We start from the raw sequence: 21,711 nt of genomic DNA, 5'->3' as shown, positions 1-21,711 counted from the left end.
AACGTTTATGTGAAGAGCTTGAAATAATGTTGTTAAAGATGATCCACCGCCGACAGAACATAAATGATATTCATCATTTGAACAATAATTGATGTTTAATCGTATATATCTATGTGTAATTAACACAAAAAAAACAATATAAAATAATTTATTTTGCCTTTGGTGCATGCGCAATCAGTACTCCATTCCATATCGGATATAGTGTCACGGATTTTTTTCGGGATGCAATTAATTATAATTTTTTATACTTTTAACTTGAAGTAATACTAGAAGCTGAAAGTTTTCCATGGTGGTAATGGTGTAAAGTAAGTAACTTTTGTAACAGAAGAAAAATACTAAATCGTCTACTTCTATTTTTTATAGTGAAAAAATACCATTTGTCAACGATGGAACATCTTTAAGGAATACCCTTTTCTTGAAATATTGCACTGCAATGTTATAGATAATTGTTTACCTTAAATAGAGTGGAATTATTGTCTTCTATACAGCGCAATTTCACTGAAGCGTGCTACAGAAGTTTCCGAGCAAGACATTAATTAACCATTTTTGAACAAAATTGATTTAAAAACTAATAAGTTATCATATAGTTACCTGGTTACCATGACAACTGAACTTTTCGAACCCTAATACTTCTGATACCCTTTCACCTGATCTCCAACATTACACATATATACATATAGATCACAAAACTGAAATCAGAACATCTTTATTGCTCTAGTTTATCTTCGTGAGTTGATATAAACTAGATGAAATGATGCTTTGCATTGACAGACATATCACCTCAAATGAACACACAGCTCACAAGATAGACAGTAAACATTATATACTAATATTATATAGTTGTAATACGTGTATTTACCAGCAGAGGGTGGTCCGATAATAAATGAAATTCCCATAAAGAATGTAAGTAGGCCCAAAGCGTTAGACAGGCGCTCCAGCGTAATAAACTCCAGCATAATTATAGTAGCCAAGGATAAACTCGTACCTGTAAATATAGAAACATCTAATAGTAAAATATATAGTAAATAATGATATCTTTAACATCAACACAACATTGGTAAATATAAAACACTATAATTAGGTATAAGAAATTGAAAAAAAAATGTATAAAATATCTTAATTTAGATTGTAGTTTTTACAAATTGTAATTAATAGTTTGGATAAAATATAGATATAATTTGGTGAACTTGACAGAATGGCTATCTTAAAAAGAATGGCATCATGCAATCCATGTTAGCCAAATCCAAAATTATTCTGACTTTAGAATAGTACAATGCAATATCACAAGGGAATGGTGACATCGCAAATTAAATATAGATTACACGAGTTAAACATAAAACAATGGGTAACCATTCCAAAGGAAATTACACAGTTCAGACTAGCAGTTATCAATTATATTAGATATAGGATTTTAAAATGTTAATCAATGTACGTTTGAAGGCGTAGATCCCCATACGTACCTATCCCTACTCCTATAACTATACAATATATGGCTAGTGTGATGAAGTCGGAGTAGCAAGACACGAAAACAGAAGCCACGCCACCAATCAGGAGTGGTACACTGTAAGTGAGGATAGAGTCTGCCCAGGGGTAGTCAGCTACCAGTCCCGACAATACCATGGACACGGTGTTGGACATTCCTAGGATGGATATCAGGAGGGCACCATCACTGTCCGACAGACCTTTCGCTAGGGCGAAAGTCGGCAACAGGTTGTAGGGAATCTGGATACCTGTAAGTATGATTGGCAATGATAAACAATATCAACATTGGCTAAATAGCATCCTGGGGAGGTTTTTGCATGGAACTCAAATTGACAGATGATATTTTTGTAAATTTTTCATCATTTTGTTTTCTTGGCATTCTAAAAAGGAAACTTAAATAAAACATACTTACCCATGGCAACGAGAACGCTGGACGTCATGAACAAAAGAAAAGCCGAATCTGTAAAAAATGGCACTGTTATTGTCTTCAGGCTCTGCTTAAGCTCATCCACAGTTTTTTTCAAGTCAAATGAAGTGTTGGCATTGGAAGACATTGCAATCGGTTCTACGGGGTTGTTTTTACGGTTTGTAAATTTCAAAGGTCTGTAAACTACTGCGAACAATGTGCAATTAAATAATATTGCTGAAACAATCCACAGGGCTCCCTTCCATCTGTAAGTGTCAATCAGAACCTGGTTTACTGGGGAAAATACTAAACAACCGACACCAGATCCACAAGTAGCTATCCCTGTCGCCAAGGCTCGACGCTTGTCTAAGTAGTAACTAACGATCACTAGAGATGGGGAGTAGACCAGTCCTAAGCCGATACCTGTACAAAGGAATAGACACATAAGGGACGATTGCAATCATTCATAAGTTGGTTTAAATGAAGGTGTGATAATTCTCCATGGTATTTGTACAGATGAGCATTGCAATGTAGGATTTTCGAATTATATATACTATTGCAAGATAGTGAAAGACAAAGAAATTCTGTATCGTATCTTTTTTTCTACTTGAATTTCTTCCCTTGATTCTGTCACCTTGCGAGGACACAGTCTATGGAATTGGTAGTTTCTCCTACTTCTCCTACTTTGTAATATTAAAACTGACATTGTAAGCTCGTGTTGAAATAATAATAATACAAAAAAGATCGAACGTTTTGGAAATGATTGCTTTGTATCAGCCATCGTTTCTAAGGAAGTTGACTGCCATTTTTCTTTTATGACATCTAGTTACCAGTGTAAGTAATGGTGGGTATAACTAGAGCAGTTTCGACAAGCCGGTTTACTCCAAAACGTTTGAAAGATTTGTTTTTATTTCAACTTAGAAACAATGATCGATATACAGGGATCACACAAAAAAGTCTCCCAAAATACGCAACACACACTACCTACACGCTGCACACGACATACACGGAAGGCCGTCCTTATAGGACCCTTGCTGTTAATAGGACGCTAAAATAATCAAACAAACAAACAAACAAAACAGGGATCATCTGCAAACAATTGAATAGAAACATTTTTCTTTATCTCAACGCCAATATTTTTAAGTTTTAGCTTAAAAACGAATGGTTTAACCATTTTTAGTATAATATGCGTGAAATAACACTACTGAATGCTTATATATGATTATTATTGCCAAAATGGCGTCTGGCGGCCATCTTTAATATAACCGGAAATATTATTCTTTTTTTTTTTGAGATTGCCTCCATAACTGAAATTGATCAATGCATTTTAATGATATTCATGCTAAATTTGGTGCTGTTATCATCAAGACCAGTTTTTCCCTTTACCGCTGTACTAATACAACGCATTACATACAAGGTAGACCGTTCTTAAATAGCCACATAGCTGTTGGTAAGTCCTTAGACATAATCTTCCAACCGGCTTACCACTATTTTAGTCCCCCTGCCGGTGAAACCAGAGGGGACTATAGTGTTTGTTCCCGTCAGTCTGTCCGTCCGTCCGGCCCAGCGTTCGTCCGGATTTTGTTTCCAGATGATAACTTAAGAACTAATCGATTGATATTGATCAAACTTCACACAATGGTAGCATATGTGAAAATACAGCTTGGGATTTAATTTGGGGTCAAAAGGTTAACTACAAAGGTCACTGTTACTAAAAATAAATTGTTTCACAAAATATTAGTTTTCAGACGATAACTTGGGAAAACATCAACGTATTTTGATCAACCTTCACACAATGTTAGAATATGGGAAAATACAGATTGGGACTGGATTTGGGTTCAAAAGGTCAACTACAAAGGTCACTGTTACTAAAAATAGATTGTTTAAAACAATTTGCGTTTCCAGACGATAACTTGAGAACAGATCAACGGAATTTCTTCAAATTCCATACAATGATAGCATAACTAGGCAATAATATCTTGCCATGTATTAGAAAATGTAATTGACGACAACACTTACTGTAAGCTTGTTACATGATATACTTGATATTTTATGCTATGGTTATTGATGTCAGGAATAGGGATATCGGCACATTTCAAACAGAAACTAATATAGTAAAGAAGATGGGAGCATTTTTTCTGAGTAGTTTCACTCAGAGAGAAAATTATTACGTGGCAGAGCGAGCTAATTTAGCTTAAAAAATATCCAAATAATGAAAATGCAAAATCAAACAAGAAAGGTGTATTACAGTTTATATAGAAGTTACACAAATAGTGGTTGTTGGATATGGAATAGTTATTTTGAAAAGGTACAAGTTGTAACTTTTAAAAACTAAGTTACGAGTGTGAAAAAAAATCAATAGTCAATAACCCTGAGTTGTGTGGCCTATTTCTACCACAATTAAACCGTCTTCAAGAAAGCTAGACTGAAATTATAAATGTTATTTGCCGAAATATACAAATAATGTGTAGCGATATTAAAAATAGGCACTATTAATATTAAAAAAAATCTTAATTCTTAAAATATTGCATTGCTAACAAATCATTTTAACTATAAACAACTCTTTTATAAATTCAAATTACTTTTGGATCTATAATTATGTAGTTATTTAAACAATACACAACTGGTTGTCGAACTAAATGCAGGCATGTTTACCATTGTTGCAAAGTTCATGTCTTGTCTAAGTGCGATTATTAATGAGGTTAACACGACACTGGGAAAACGTAGTTTGGGTGAAAGTTTAAAAACAACTAGTGGAATATCAATATATTTATCCACCACCCAGCACAATTATACAATAGACCGAGAGTGAAATAACGCGACGTATTGTGGTAGAAATATCATTCAAAGACACGCACTTGACAAAAAACAACAATTAAAACGTACCACCCACAACTCCATACAATAAGATCATGATGTTCAGGTTTTTGGAGAATGTTGACAAAAGTGTCCCCATAAAGCCCACAGCTCCACCAACCATTGCCACGCTACGACAGTCGAATCTGTTGATCAACACACCCGTGAATGGACCTAAGTAAATAAAGTAGGTATTGTATAAATGTATATATATGACAAAAGTTTAACTTTAGCTCAAAAATTAATTTGTTAATCAAATAATATATGTATGGAGATGTTACTTTAGATATACATTGTATTTACATGACTTACCTATTAAAAATGATACACCAACAATAATAGAACTGAGAACCTGCGTTCGGGCACTGCCTTCATTAAACGTGGCGAGGATATCATCGTAGAAAATTCCAAACGTACATGTCATACCATCGATGAGGGCATGTTGCATAAAGGATGCCATGACAACGATCCATCCCCAACCTCCATCCGGGGCCTTCGTTATCTGATCATTACTGACCACTGTCATTTTAACTCCTAAAACAGTGTACAAAATCATTTTCACTTTCTGGATTCCACCTTTCGATAACTGTGAGCGTTCATATGGTTTAATAGTTATGATTGTATCATACACAAAAAACAGATCTTTACATATCTTAATATTTATTTTTTTGTCATTACCTTCTTTAAATATGATAAAATAATATAAGATATAGTTTAAATAGATATGTTAATATTGACAAAAGAATCTATATGGTAATGAAATCGTTGTGTATGTATCTAATCATTTAAGATTACTTTTTAAATACATGTACTTGTCATCCAGAGGGAGAATTTATATATATATATAAATATATATATAATTCAAACAGTATAAAATGTCTCATTCACAAATCATCGACCTCTTGGCTATCTTCAGGTACATAGAAACACAAGAAAATCCTGGTGAAATCCATCTTGAACATTTTGATATGAAAATAGTGTATTGATAGATACAGAAGACAATATTGAGAAATTTTGTTAAAAAAATCTTTGATGACAATTAGAGTACATGTTATCTATATTAGTCATTAAAGGTCAAATAATTATGTGGAATTGCTCATGATATTTTATACACATTGAACCAGTAAGTTCTTTCTAGATAGATGAGATAGATGAAGAAACTCTAATGATGAGAGCATTTTTTCTGATACATTTTACATTTTATTATGCAATGCCATCCCGGCATGTTAACAATTTGGCATGAGATGGTATTTTAACACTACAATATGTATAAAGTCTTGACTTAGTTGACGCCTAGTAATCTGAAAGAGTACAGCCAAAATGGATCAGACCAGTTAGTTTTACAAAAGTATCTTTTTAATATAGGTGGTGGAATCAAATATATTCATAGATTGAAAGGTCAAATTGATGAAAAACATTTTTACTCTGTGTAAACGTTTCTTTTATTCTTTATCATTTTTTCATTTTTGATCCTGAAACTTTGTGCTCACAATAGTCTTCACTAGCAACAAGTCGTTCTGGTGTGTGCATGGAGCCAAAAGGTGTTAGCAAATCTTTCACTGATGACATTCTGTATAAGAAACTATTAGGCCCAAGGAACTCTTGGTGTGCGATATATATTTATATCATTTTCATCCATAGTAAATAGATACATGTGTAATTAAGATTTCTATTTTCATTTCATTATCTTCGGTTTTTATCACCTATATGCTAAATATTATTAAGTTCAAGTTGCCTCTGGAAAACTACATGTATATAACATAAACAGGGACTTGATAGTTGTATCTGACATTGAATGTCAATAATAAGAGCTTTCTGTAACATGATTGTACGTAGTCGACCAGGTGGCTCCATCCGTAGAGCATCCGGCTAGTGTAGGAAAGTTTCATGTTAAAACCCTGATCTGGCTGGCTGCATCATTTTCTCCTACAGTATATGTGCGAGTTCCTCATTATTATTTGGGTGGGTGGGAGAGGGAAGGGAGTTTGTGGTATCATGTCATTATGAATTTAAAATTAGGGTGATGTCATTCAGTTATTGAAAGTAGAAGAGAAAATCCAAGACAATATTAATACTTTGAATTTGTGGTTCCATTATAGTAAATACCGTATTCGCTGTAATTTAGCGTCCCTCCCCTCACCCGGAGAATGTGTTGTAGCTATATAAACACTATATACAACCATCCCATGGATTTCACAATGGTTTACTACTTGTGATGCTTATAACATCAATATTGAACGAACTTGCAAGTCCTTTACATATGACTCATGACATGATAATGCGTTTCAAAGGAGAAAAGGCATGTACAATGTAAGTATATTTACTGTTATTCCCCTTACAATTTTAAGTGCCTTGGGCACTAATTTCGGCAAATACGGTACACTAAATCAAACAATAATATTGTTAAAAAACAAGCTTGGGATATTTCAATTTATTAATTAACACTTGAACCCAAGGTAGAGAATTTTAATTTGTTAAATCTGTATATGAAAAGAACAGTCTTTCAATGGCAATTAATTCTGCATAACAACTCGGCTGTTATGTTGACTCCTTATCGATCTATAAACAGCCTTATTTTCCAGTAGCGACTGCAAGTACCGGGAATTTTTAAACTTTCAAATAGACCTGAAATAAAGAAAACAGTGTCAAAATGTAACAAATAATCTAAATTTCACACGCACATAAAAATCCTCGCCAGAATTTTTTTTTTATTATTAAGACTGGAATTTAGAGAAATATTAAACAAGCTACGATGGCCTATCCGGGTACATCCTTGGTGACACTTACCATTACTTACCATTTACAAAAAACATTCATAGATAATCTATGGAAAGTATGGACCTTCCTTTAATCAAAAATTTTCTGTCATTGTATACTAAAAACCGTATATCAATTCAGTGGTTTTATTACAGATTTTCCTCATATACTGCTTGCGTGGGTTTCACTACGCGACGTGTTCATGAAATATGAGAGACTTTTTTCTACACCCACCCTCCGATTATTTGAATGTTTGCAATAATGACACAGAAATGTAAACATGAGTAAAGGTGGGGTTGCAAAATTCGCCCACGCTCTGATTATATTCAAATTTTATAGTTTTAAAGGTTTAGGTACATATCTGCTTTACATGTGTTTTTTTTTATCTATTTTTCATAATTTAAAAAGTCATTAAAGGGCCTAAAATGATGTTTTCTAAAATTACTTTGGGTATGTGGCAAAGGAACCCTTTGTGTCCCCCTTTTGAACATATTTTTATTTTTTTAATTAGTTTTGTTAATAAAAGATACTTTATTTTATATCCATTTATAATGATATTTACTAATTATATTTACTACAAATTGATTTCAAGCAAAAAAGATCAATTTTTGTCAGGATATTTGTTGAGTATATTGGGTATACTCGAAATATTCGACATGTTGCCGATTATGTCCACACTTTTACAGATACTTTCAAAAATGAAATCCGGGAAAATAGCATTTCATAGGCTGAAATATAACCATCTCTCTTATGTAGATAAAAACTGTTTGAATTAAAAATGATTAAAGAGGGAAACAGAGTTACATTTGATTTTCAAATGAAATATGTTAAATAAAAAATAATACTAGAACCACAAAGGCTACAATCTTAATTTTGGCCAATTAGGGGGCCTTTATTTCGTTTCAATGGCAACAATGTATTTTAAACTGTTACTATATACCAATTTTCATTTAAATCTGACATTATTTAGATTTCAACCAATCAGAGGCCTCCGTTTTGTTACCATGGCAACTAATATTTTCAGAGGCGTTACCATAATGTTTAGCATCTAAATACACTGTACACTAACATTTCACTTACACTGGACTCTGGAATCATAAACAGGAAATGAAAAGCTAGATATACTAACAAAGAAGTGGTCCATTGCTGCATGTACCTGCACTCTCTATTTTCAAGTCACTCAAAAACTGTTTTCCCGGATTTAAATTTTAAAACTGATTTTTACATGGACAAAAAATGTCATGGGAGTATTTTTAATGGGGGTAAAATTGTTGACAAAACCCATAACAGGGTGAAATGAGATGACAAAGAGCAATGTTCGTTATCATTTTTTCCAAAAAGTGTTCATTTTTTGTAAAAAATATCATTTCAAACAACTTTTTTCGTTAAAAAATCAAAAAGATACGACTTTAATATAAAGTATACGGTCTACTCAAATAATTTATGAATAAAAAATTTTAAATACTTAACAAAGGCTAACCTATATAGGTATGTCTGTGCAGGTAGTTTTAATGAAAATGAATACGAAAATTCAGGCCCTTTGGGCCTTTTTTAAAATCACAAAAGGAAAAAGTAGTGTCATTTTAAGGGACAATTACTAGTACATTCATTATGGAAAATTTCATAAAAATAATTGGCTGTGGGCAGTTTCTATGGAATTTTTAACATTAGCTTGAACACCATCTTTGGTAATAATGTTTGACGTCTTTAGGACAGTCCTTGACCTATTAGACTCATTGAGTTCGTAAGCTTACCTTCTAGTTTCTGCTCAAGCGTCTCGATTTCCTGACCGGCAGCATTTTGTTTGTGCTTGGACTCGCACACAAATCACGTGATTCCCAACAGTGAAGACGTCTGCGTATGTTTGTGGTTTACCTGTATTAGTTGTATTACCTAAGTGTTACCCGAATTCGAAAAAAAATAATGTTAACGCGGCCATTAAACCTTGTATATTACTCAAATCCAGCGACGCGTTTTAAGCCATTATTAGGCTGTTTCACAATAAAATTTTGTTTTTTTGTCAAAGAAAAGTAAATGATAATGTCTTACATCGATCTTACCACAATGTTTTTCTGTTACTTACAGAAATGTGCACTTATATGTGCACAAATAACGCTTTTAACGGAGCTCACAAATCTACAGCTTATCTTGATCAGCAGCAGAGTACTCTTTTCAACCTCCTTATTATTTGGGACAGGCCACTCCTCCAACTTTTTCAGGTAATTGGATTAAGGGAAACTCCCTCCGAGCTGACAACATTTTCCGAACATCAACACTTCACTTAGGAACAGATGACACTTCTTTGGTTTCAGTTTTAGGTTGTAATGCAGTTGTCGTGAAAGAACGTTGATCAGGTTACTCAAATGACCATGAAAGGTCGTACCTAGAACCATAATGTCATCCAAGTATGTTGGACACTTCTTCCAACCAAGGCCAAACAGGACAAGTTGGACACCACGACTGAATGTAGCAGTACTATTGCATAGCCCAAACGGTAATCGGTGGTATTCTAATTTAAAAACCCACGTTTGGTAACAAATGCAGTCTTGTCGACTTCAACTTGCAAAAAGCCGCCAGCCATACTCATAAATTGAGTTTGTGCTAGCGGGAATAGTTCTCAATTTTTGGAAGAGGAAATGCTCCCTTATGGACTTCTCCCCATTCTCTGTCGGACCAAATGCTCCCTTATGGACTTCTCCCCATTCTCTGTCGGACCAGGTGTTCTGCCTATTAGGCCGGTATTATATGGGTGTATGTTACCTAAAAATTGTTGTCATTTAGAGTTATTGCCCTTGAAATTTCTCTATTTCCGCCCAACATTATTGATACGGTTCTTACCATGCTGTTTGCAAGACTTAGTATTTACTGTCAGTAAGTTGTCCATAAGTTGATACAATATTTATTAATATTTGTATTATTTGTATTTGTAACAGTAATGTACCAATGCTAAGTCATACAATCAATCATTTACTGATAAATACATATGCAAGACCACACACTTGTGTTTTTCTAACGAATCGGAAAGCACGAGTTTATTGCGCGGACGAATATATTGATGAGTGCGCGGAGCGCACGAGTGAATATATACGTCCACGCAATAAATGAGTGCTTTCTGATTCGTTAGAAAAACACAAGTGTGTGGTCTTGCTTTATCACATACCTTCCCTATTTGATGTAGATCGTTTTATTGACTTTGAGATGATTAACAAAAATCTAAATGTTTCAATTCGCTTCGTCTTTCAAAAACCGGTCTGAACCTGTTTCGGTACAAGCCACTGCCTTTCATATCAGAGAGAGGAGAGACAAAATGCTACAAAGAGTAGATTTTGCAAACTATCTCGTTTTCTTTAATTTAGTCAGCGAAATTATAACTCAACAAGTAAGATACAGGTTTTGATTTTTATATATGACAATAATTTCTCGTTAAGATTTACAACAATTACTTGTAAAATAATATAAAAAAACACAATAACATAGTAAATTCTCCCAACTCGCGATATCATGGTCTGATCGTGACGTCACCGACATCGGTCACACACTCAAAATTTCCCACGGCTTAACTTCAGTCAGAATCGGAGTCCGGTAGCTGAGCTTTACGTTTATACTTACGAGGAGGTGAAGTGTTATGAGATGTTGTATTTTTTGACTTGGATGATATTTGGAATGAGATATTGAAAGTTCCACCACTTATATTTGCACCAGAAAACATTCCCGTCGCAAGATTTTGTAGGCTTACGTCTTTCTCACAACACGTGGTGACATCTGGTAAACTCTTCCTGTTTGGTGTTTCCGTCATGATCATACGCCTGCGTGATACTGTGGAAGTTACACTGGAAGATACATTGGAGGATACAGCAGACGTTTTTGTGACCAGATAACTGCATAATTGTCGTAGGAGCAACACTTGAATGTAGGAGTTTTGTACACAGTGTCTTTCTCAAGGTTTGGTTTGTTTTCTTACCAGTTAAACCAGCATTACTTGCCATTGTTTTCATCATTACACCGAGTTTGTTTCTTCCGACGGGTTGATTTTTGAACCACTTCTGACCACTGTTGTTTTGATTAACAGCAAAGTAAAATTGAGATTCGGGTGTATCCATCGCTTGAGGTCGATGCTTTGCGTAGAGTTTGTAGGCCTCGATCGGACATCGCAACTTACTTTCAGGATTTCCAAACTGTTTCGGATTAAACGATCTCATGTGAGTACTGTTTTCCCCCTCTTGTTTTTGTTGTTGTTCTTTCATTAAATTCCAGGTATTCTGATCCAGTTTCATCCTGCTTCAATTCTATATCTCCCCATTTTAATTGTCTGTTCTCATCACACCCTCTGAACCCCAAAAGTTTAGTGTTATTGAACCAGACGGTGTTTAGCAAAGTATGTGGGTTGTCATGACCCAGCTGACCACATTCCCACAACATTTCCTCTTCGTTGTCTGAGACAGGTTGTGCTTTATTGGGACGATTCCCAAGTCCTTTCTGTTTCAACTCTTTACGCCGAGACTGAAGTACCTGACGACTCGTGGCAAATAAATATGAGGTTAAAATGTTGAAACTATAACCATTTTCTCTCAGATAGCGGTCAATACCCCTGTGAAAGCTGGTAAGAGTATCAGGCTCATAATTAGAACCATCATTCTTCTGAAGGGACAGCAAAAACCCACCAATGTATGTATCTAGTATCTAAATGGCAGAATCTGAAGAACATCCCTGGGGTCGGACCTAGGAGGAGCTTGGATCCAGTCTTTGAATCTTTTAATGCACCCTTCAGTTTTCTTAACAGTGTTTTCATTTCTTTTACTCAGGATGTAATTTCTCAGATCTGAGACACCGGAAGTGTAAATATGGGATGGAATAAGGTCATCGGCGTCGTCTAAATCAGATGAAACATGGCCATGGGTATCGGGGATGGGATCAGGAGGAGGGGGAGCACACGACGCAATGGTTGAGGATGATGAACTAATTTCATTTCCAGACTTCGATGTTTCGTTACCTTCAACTTGAGGAATGGCTTGATTCATCATCTGTCTCTGGAGCCATCAGTAAATCATGCAAAATGTCGAAATCTCCAACAAATGCCATTATAAATAAAGCCAACACCGGCTCTGATAACAAGGTGTAAGCAGACGACAACTTGTTATTTGCTACCAACATCCTCCTTTTAAAATTTCAAATTTAAATTCTACCCAGAAGTATTCTATCCACAACATTATTTTTATCAATTTATATTTCAAAATAAAGTACAAAAATAAAATGTACAATTTATTAACTACAGTAGCAAACATTTTTTTTCAAAAATAAACCAATCCAATACAAGGGAATTCCCCTAAAAAGTAGTTCCGGCCAGTAGGTAAATACAACATTCCGTATTGTACATGTGCAATACAAAACATTGTATTTCATTGTCTGAAATTTGCTTGTATTACTATAACCAGATTCAACAGGTATGTGATAAAATATTATAGCGTTCAGTCGAAGCAGCAAATTTAACCACGTGTTTACGGTTCATGTTTCTATAACTGCACTTTTTCAATACTCATTTGCCTCGTTAAAATGTTACTTATCTAGTCATTTTAGACGAAGCCTATCTGAGAGCGTAGCAGTTAATCCATTCTTTTGTTAGATGGTTTTTGTAAATGTTACCAAATAGAAATATATAATTGTTTTGAATGCAGTGTAGATGCCAGGTAAACAAATAACTATTTTTTTTTACAGCGAAAGCGTTATCTCACATGATGCATTAGGCGATTGAACTCTTATCGATGTCACGTGTTTTGTTCTTATTGTATGCATTGTCATACTGTACTGCTAGAAATCATTTTTATATTAGAATAACAGCCTTAATGAATTATTAGCATTGAGTTTATAACAAGAAAAGCAATAATGAGCACAGGATGCTTCTATTTTCACTTTGTGCAAAAATACGTGACTGCGGCTACAAAATATATCTCAACGGCATTCTCAGTTGCCAGGCGGAAAATTCCGAAGAAAATGGTCACGTAAAACGGCTTTTAATATAAGATTCAGGACAAAATGTAAATGTTAGATTCAGGTAAGAATAAATTCGAAGGTTCATCTTTCACTAATGTTTTCATTTTGAATTTTTTGTTTGTAATCACGCAAGAGTGTGATTTTGCATACTGTCTTGCGCAGCGCTGGATCTATGCCATTCTTAGCGATTAACGGTACACGTATTTCCATATAGAAATTGAAATATGTCTGAAAGAAGGATGTTGAGAGTGTTAGTATTTTAATGCCTATACACGAAGACTTTCTATCAAACGGTTGATTTCCCCAACCATATCTTTCCGCGATGTGAGATGTGAAGGGGCCCCAGTCAGATTTCCCATCAGTACAGTATGTCTAGTCAAACGTCGTTTTAAAAAAACAAAAAACAAAGACATTGCCGGACAACTACTTACATGGGTTTGAACTTACACACACAGTTTTTCGTGGGTAGAGTCTTTGCAACTATGGATACAGTTTTATATTGAACGAACTTTCTTGTTTTTATATTTGTTGTTCCATAGCAACAACAAAAACATTTCTAAACATGTATATTTATATCAATAATATTTCCATTCTACTTTTAGTATCCCGTTTAATCTATGTTAAACCAGATAGGCAATATCAGGCTATGGACTCCAATATGGTCAAGCGTATGGATATTTCACGTTTTCGCCGCGTCATGAATAATGTATACAATGTATACTCATGCCTATACATAACGGTCAAATAATTTAAAAAGTGGTTTAAAGTTGTCTTTGAAATCCAATAGTATTATCGTGTTGACAAAATAGCATGTATTGAAAAATATCATCGCATAGTTTTCATTTATTCGCTTGTTTCAAAACGCTTTGTGTTGAACTATATTCAGAAGCTGATGCTATTGCTGTTCCGTTTATTGGATTTGGTGACGTCAACACTAGCGAAAGCGGGATATTCAAAAGATATATGGAAATATCAGTAATAAGTTGTTACCAGACTGGACATTATTAATTGGATTAATTATTTGGCTGGTTGGATTATTTACGTCCTATTAACAGCTAGATCATTTAAGGACGGCCTCTCCAGTATGCAATGTGTTTGTGGGAAAGTCTTTGAATCTTAGTATGTTTGTGTTGTGTCCCTTTCCAATAGTGGACACTATTACCTATTTTACATGCTATCCCACCGACGCCATCCTCGATACTCCGGGGGTTCCGATCACATACGATCTCTACACCTCTGGACTATCTCATAGCAAAAACTGGAGGCAACCGGACAGAACAGGTAATTCAGTCCTTTGATGTACATCAAAAGAGCCGTATAACGGTACACTGTGGTTGACTGTGTGGGTTTGAAGTTGGGCGTCGCTCTCTCTGTAGTCTTCAAACGAAATCTTTGCAGGCTTGTGATTGGTCAGAATTTTCTTCTGAACTGCCTTCAATTTTACTATGAGATAGTCCAGGGGTGGATATAACGTCAGTTATGGTAACCCCTGGAATATCGAGGATGCACCGATGCTGACGCCAGAGACACTGGGCATCACATACCATCTTATCACATGATACTGACATCAGACAGACCAGAGCCCAGTTTCATGAACAGTTCCCATAACCTTTTTAGTCTTATTCCTTAAAAATTTTAAGTTTTACCTTAGATTTATATGAATAGAAAACGAAGGGCGGCATTTTCACTTCACAAAACATGTACTTAAATTCTTATATAGCATTACAAAAGTTAAGGAAAAATCTTAAGTTAAGAAGCCTTCCTTAAAATACGTAATGCTTTCCTATGGAAAATTTTAACTTAAAGGATTCCTTAAATTTATGAATATTCATGAAACTGGGCCCAGGGCGCATTTTCACAAAAATTTCTTAGCTTAAAGTTCTCCATAGGAAGACAGGTTTTAAGGAAGGCTCCTTAACTTCAGAATTTTTCCTTAACTTTTGTAATATTTTTTTTCTATGGGGAAATTTAGATAAAGGAATACCTTTAAGGCAAGGCAAGGAATGTTTATGTAACTGGGCCCAGTCGCCCCTCTCTCTGTAGTCTAGAAACTCTGGTGTAATTTAAAGCATCATATGTACCTATACATGTGTATATTCTATTGGTAACCAAACATATTCTTCAAAACTGGTGGGTTTTCAAGTTACAACTATTAGCATAAAACTAACATTAATATTACATGTACAAACAATGTTTTAAATTTCACGACTCGGTGTAATGTTTCACCTTATACATACATGTATACATTATGTAGGTGGAAATTGTTATCCAATTCAGGTCAGTCGATTTGATTTAATCGCATTTTTATTAAGGTGAATTTGGTGCTGTAAGGAATTTCAGAATCTGTAATTCACTTCCTTCATATGAGATTGATGACAATCGTTTCGATCAACTCGAATGTTTAACTTTTACCTGCACCAGGCCCTCAAAAATGAAAAACAAAATCGTATCCGGTGTTATTGTTTATCATAGGTGTTCTCTCCGTTTACGCATAAATGTGTCAGACAGTCGAGATATGAGAGAAAAATACTCCCGAGGCTTGCCGAGGGTTTTACAACATTTCGTGATCCCGAGGGTAGAATATCCTTATCCTTCATACCCACATATGAAAGAGTTCTATATTATTTAAAATATGCAGAGGTTACATGTATTTTTATATACGCATGAATATTGAAAATGTTCGAGTGCAAGTCACCTGCAACAGATATGTATAATTAAATGCGCACTATTTAGTATCATACACTTATATGTGCACTATTTAGACCATTGAAATTATATCTAGTATTTTGTATTTTTTGTTAACATCTGATTAAAAAGAAATCCTATCAGTGCCGACCAGGAAGCATATTCATAAACATTCTGTAATTTAAGGAAATTTCTTTCCATTTTTATTAGCTGCAAATTCATTGTCACGTCATGAGAGAACCAATAAAAAGTCATGAGAGAGGGAGTGGAGCATTTCTCTAGTTACCTGTATGTAAGTTACCTGTATATTTTGGCAAAATATGCAAAACAATGTACATTTCAGTTGAGCAACTCCACAGGGTTCAGTACATGTCGTTATATTTACTAGTGTCTACAGCATGTACAAGAAGCGCTTATTTGTGGGATTCGACTTTACAAAAACATACACATCGAGTCTGTTTTTTCCTTGGGATTCATAGTCACTTTTTATCAATTATCAAGTTATGTTCAAGTACACATAAAATTATTTTTAGGCATATTCAGGTATAATTAGTTTAAACAGGGTCCAAAACCTTAAGATATTCCGATATACCCATAAATCTCGACAATAAGCCGCGGCCTACATTCTGTGTTGTTAGGAAATCCCAGGCTTATATCCAACACAAATTATATATCATGTAAGGAATGATAGACTTACTTAGGAGACCGGCTTATTTTTGTAATCTTTCATTTGTGTTCAAATTAAAACAGATATAAAGTACATGACTATATTAGATAATACACATAAATCCTCAACAATCAGGATTTTATTATACATTTAGATAATACATCATCAGCACGGAACATTATGACGATTATATTGTTTTCATATTGTTTAGATAATTTCACTTCAAGGAATCCAGGGCTTAATTTGAAAACCGACCTATTTTAGGGTATTATCACAAGCCCTCCATCTCTGTGTTGCTTGTTCGATTCTCATGTGAGGCTGTTGACAGTTACTAACCGCTGGTCGGTTGTTTCTTTTAGGGTAGTCCGTCTTTCCTACAATGACTATGTCTCTTAATAGGACGTTGAGCTAATATAACCTAAAGTAACCCAAAGTTTACTGTTACAGGAGACCTGTACTCCAGAACTTCTTTCCAGTACCATGATTGACAGAAATTAACAACAAGGGAATTGTCTGTAGATTAATTGCCGACGTCATGGTTCTATAAGGAGAGCTTTTGTTTCTTTGTGTATATCATGTGATCTGATTTGTTTATTGTTCCCTATATTGGCTAGCTAGTGGCACATAACATTTTTCACAACCCAATAACGTATAGTAGGCGTCTAGAATTATATGTGTCACCTCCAGTAATATCACTTTTTGTTTTCTATCTTTATTTCTATCCAGATGTATCCTTATACAAATACAACACTTGTTAATTATCTACATTGACCTTGACTTTGGAATATTATTAATGATATCATGTTTACTGTTTGATAAGAGTCAATCACTGTATTGAAGTCAAAGAATTTTGTTTGTCGCAATATATAGGCCACTGTAGTAACTAAAAGGTATGAAATAATAAGAAAATAAAAGCATACTAAATATATATAGAGAAGTACCTTCCTTAGTACCAATCATTTCCGCTAGGCTGTGCTCATGACTAAACTTAAAGAGTATTTTCGGAGCAAAGCTTCATATAGTTGCATACTGTATAAAAAACTTTTTTTGAGCTCAGACGATGATTTAAACAAATCTTATGTAAGACGTCATATATTTCATATTCATGAATTCTAATTTCGAGAATCATTTCTACTCAATTTCAATAACAAAGTGCAATATCTTTCAAAGCTTAAAGTCAACTTATTTTTTCATAGAAAGTTTTCGCGTCTTTGGTATAAACCAACAATTCCAGTAATCTATTTTCTGACTTATTTTTTTTTAATTTATTTTCGCGATTTTACGTTGATAGCGAAATTCGCGAAATAAAATCGTACGCGGAAATAAGTTGGTTTACAGAAGTACTACGTTACTATTTTTAGCTTGTCTCATTGGAGTTTATTTACCTTTTTTATGACGTCAGGAATTGTATTATCCGTGCTATTGCTAATTATCTCAGAATTTAATTAGAGAGCATAAGGGTGATGCTAGGGCGTAGGAGGACTCCGCAATCTCAGGGAAATTGAGGGCATCGACAGAATGCTTCACTGATACTCCCATAGAAACAATAAAAAGTGTAATAACCTAGTAATAAGCAGACGATCTTCTGCTAGCTGGCAATAAATGGGAAAGGGTCCTAACCTTTAAGCTCCACAGCAACCCCCCCCCCCACCCCATCCCATCGCACACATACACACACCAACACACAAGAAGAAGAAAGAAGTCAGGCATATTTTTCAACATTACGTAACTACCCATCTATTTCATCTAATATATCACGTTAGGTTTTTTATCAAAAAAACAGCCGCCATTGCTCAAGTTTTGTTGCATTTGGTGCGCACCTGATTACAAATTGGACCATGGGAGTGTTTTTTTTTCTATTTGAATGTCGACTATTTCGGATATTTCATTTTTCAGTTTGTTTATAGATTGATATGGGTTTCATGTTGCGTTTGTTTTGTAAATTGATTGCTTTCTATTTGTATCAAAATGGTAATTATAACAAATTTCAATTCTTTATCGTTAAATAATTGTTAAGATTATTATATTGATATTTTTTTTTCAAAAAGCATATTTGCATACCTTACTTACGGTGTGAACATACCCTAAATGATACATTGAAGGACGAGATAATTAAGTTCGTGTGTATTCTTCCATATCAGAATTACTTCACTTCGTAGGGATCAGAACGGTTTATGGATATAATGATTGTCCAATTTTCATAAGGACATTTTACATATGATTTCTGGTATGTGGAATGCTTTTTGTGATTTGTCATTTTTGTCGCCGTCATGCAGTTTTGTTGCCTTCGTTTGAAGTTTGAAACGCGGAAGATTCTTTCCACTCGATGTTGATAATGTTGGTTTGTTTTCATCAGCCGGCTTTGGATACTAATTTGAACAATTTTCCCTATTTGAATCACAGGGGAGTATTAACAAAGGTGCATCTTACTTCGCAGATAACAGCAATAAAATACTATTACTGTTAATTTAAGTTCCCCTCAAATATCAAAGGCCGTAGAAAAATCACAACTGAGGTGTTGGTTCAGTAACCTTGTGTGCGATATACGTCATTCCAGAAAACGACGATGCGTTACTATGTGGATTCTATTGACGTAATAGCATGTATAAGTACATATGTAAACATTTCAGACAATGTAATTTTATCTAGCGTGGGCGATTGCATAGCAGTATTAAAAGATATATTTCGTAATACTTGATTTCCTTTAAAAACAACCAAACACTGTCAGAACACAAACATGTATGATTTCATCTTTCAAAGAATACTCAGCTAGATTATGTACGTCTTTAAAGCATTGTTTTGTTATTTTAAAATTGCAAGAAAAACATCTAATCAACAATTTAGGAATCAAATAAACCCGAAAGTTTAAAGTTAATTAATTTTATTGGCCAGAAATGATATAACATTTACCAAAACAAACTTTGTAAAACAGATTGGCTGTTAACCTTTAGTAAACAAATAAAAAGAAGAATATTGGATTACCTTCATTTTATTTTAAAGCCGCCTACATTAAGGTCCATATTTTAAATCACAAAAATATTTGTTGTTTGGTGTATGGTATTATGCACTTATGGCTCCGGTTGCAGATAGATATGAAGGTTTATTTACCCGAAGATGTGATATTTCCCGAGGGCTTGCCTGAGGAAATATTACATCTTAATGTCATTAAACCTTCATATCACACTGCCACCGGGGATAAATTGTTTATTATAACGAAAATTCACGATTTGCAACGCTGGAATAAATATTACTTAAATTTGCATGAGATGAGCGAAAAATGACGTTTTACACTTAGTCCGTCATTGTTGTACAATCGGAAGGGAAGATAACTCTGTGTGAAAGGCGGGCGGTCACCATAGGTGCACGCGCCCCAGGGAAATACGATGTTTTATTTCATTGTCATGTGATGCGTTTTAACTAATCACAGATACTGTTATAAACATGAGGTATAATTATATATATATTACAATGTACAAATACTGTAGAGATGCTAATCTTCACGGGGTTTTATTTTCGCTATATTCCCGGATCCAATCGAATTCATGAAATTAAATACCTCGCAATATTGATAAAATCATGGTTTCGCGTATTATAGCATGTCGAAAGAATGACGCTTTAAAAGGCTACAAAAATAATTCGAGAAAAAAAAACCCATGAAAAAGTCGCAAACAGCCAATAACGAAATTGTACACCCGCAAAATTTAACAACTATAATTAATGTATTGATCTGTAGTATTTTGATATTTTTTTCATAAACTCCCAAAATAATTGATTAATTAAGGTTGTATTCCTCAATGCAGTCTCTCAGACGATATACATCATTCAGCAATATTAAGATCTGTCTGCATGTAGCCCTTCGAGATCACAATGCATTATAAAAACTGCTACAAACTTAGCATCACTATAAGATCACAAAACAAAACAAATAAAAAGACAATAGACTGGAAACAGTAAAAAAAGAATGAGTATCAAAAACCAATATCAACGAAAACTATAAGTGGTCATTCATCATTCAGCAACATCAAGATTCACCTGTATCATTATCGTCTTAAAGAAAAACAGTAAACTCTATTTTCAAAATAGTATACTGTTGCTATGACATTGGTCTTATGTTGACATCGTTGAATTATGTTAGTCTGAGAGAACAAACTACATGTAAGTAATAAAATATTCGAAAAAATCAAATAGGTATATATGCAAATTGAAAAATGTACTATAGTTTTATTACTATTAGTGGTGACGTAATGGTTTTTTCTATACTTTGATGCAATATCATATAGAATGATAAATGAAAATACTTCCATGAAATAATGTCGCACAACACTTCGCGTTTTATATTTAAAAATATGTTCGAATTGTACCTGCTGCCGCTAATGTATGACCGCAAAAGGCGTTTCAATTAGGATCTTATCTTTTCTCTTCTTCCTAAATACCTTTGTTCTTCCTAACGTCTCTCTTGACATCGCCACAATTTTGGCCTTTGGTTAAACGCTCGCTCAAGTGAGGTAGGCTCTGGGTTCCGTCCCCTGGGTGAGAATACATAAAAGTGGTAGTTTCTGCTCCTGCTTAGCTCTCAGCATACAGCACGGTGAGTTGTACGACTGGTTCGCCCGTTGCCAGTATAATGTGACCGGGTGAGGTGTGTTGCTTCAGTGATATAACACTATAAAAAGGGCAGGAGTTCCACGATATAAGAAGACTTAACACGAATACACCGCAACCTACCAAAACCACACCGAACACTATATATGCATACACGTTCCTTACATGACCCTGGCTGTTAATAGGATGTTAATTAATCAAATAAACATTTTTTCTTGAGTTTGCCAAGTTTCATTTTGGTTCTCAGATTCATAGTTATTTATATGGT

General features: G+C 34.4%; 1 protein-coding gene and 1 pseudogene across 1 annotated transcript; both read right to left on the bottom strand.

The window, feature by feature from the left end:
* Positions 1–921: 921 nt before the first annotated feature.
* Positions 922–5,270, bottom strand: LOC138322325 (monocarboxylate transporter 3-like). Its single transcript, XM_069266359.1, has 5 exons — positions 5,057–5,270; positions 4,775–4,918; positions 1,895–2,311; positions 1,433–1,730; positions 922–985 (listed from the first exon to the last, which is right to left on the bottom strand). The coding sequence occupies exons 1-5, from the start codon at positions 5,268–5,270 to the stop codon at positions 922–924; spliced, it is 1,137 nt and encodes a 378-aa protein (XP_069122460.1).
* Positions 5,271–11,063: 5,793 nt separating this feature from the next.
* LOC138322324 (uncharacterized) lies at positions 11,064–11,601 on the bottom strand (annotated as a pseudogene).
* Positions 11,602–21,711: the final 10,110 nt, after the last annotated feature.

This window comes from Argopecten irradians, chromosome 4 (genome assembly GCF_041381155.1).
Source record: "Argopecten irradians isolate NY chromosome 4, Ai_NY, whole genome shotgun sequence".
Taxonomy (NCBI): domain Eukaryota; kingdom Metazoa; phylum Mollusca; class Bivalvia; order Pectinida; family Pectinidae; genus Argopecten; species Argopecten irradians.
This window is presented reverse-complemented; position numbering and strand designations above follow the sequence as displayed.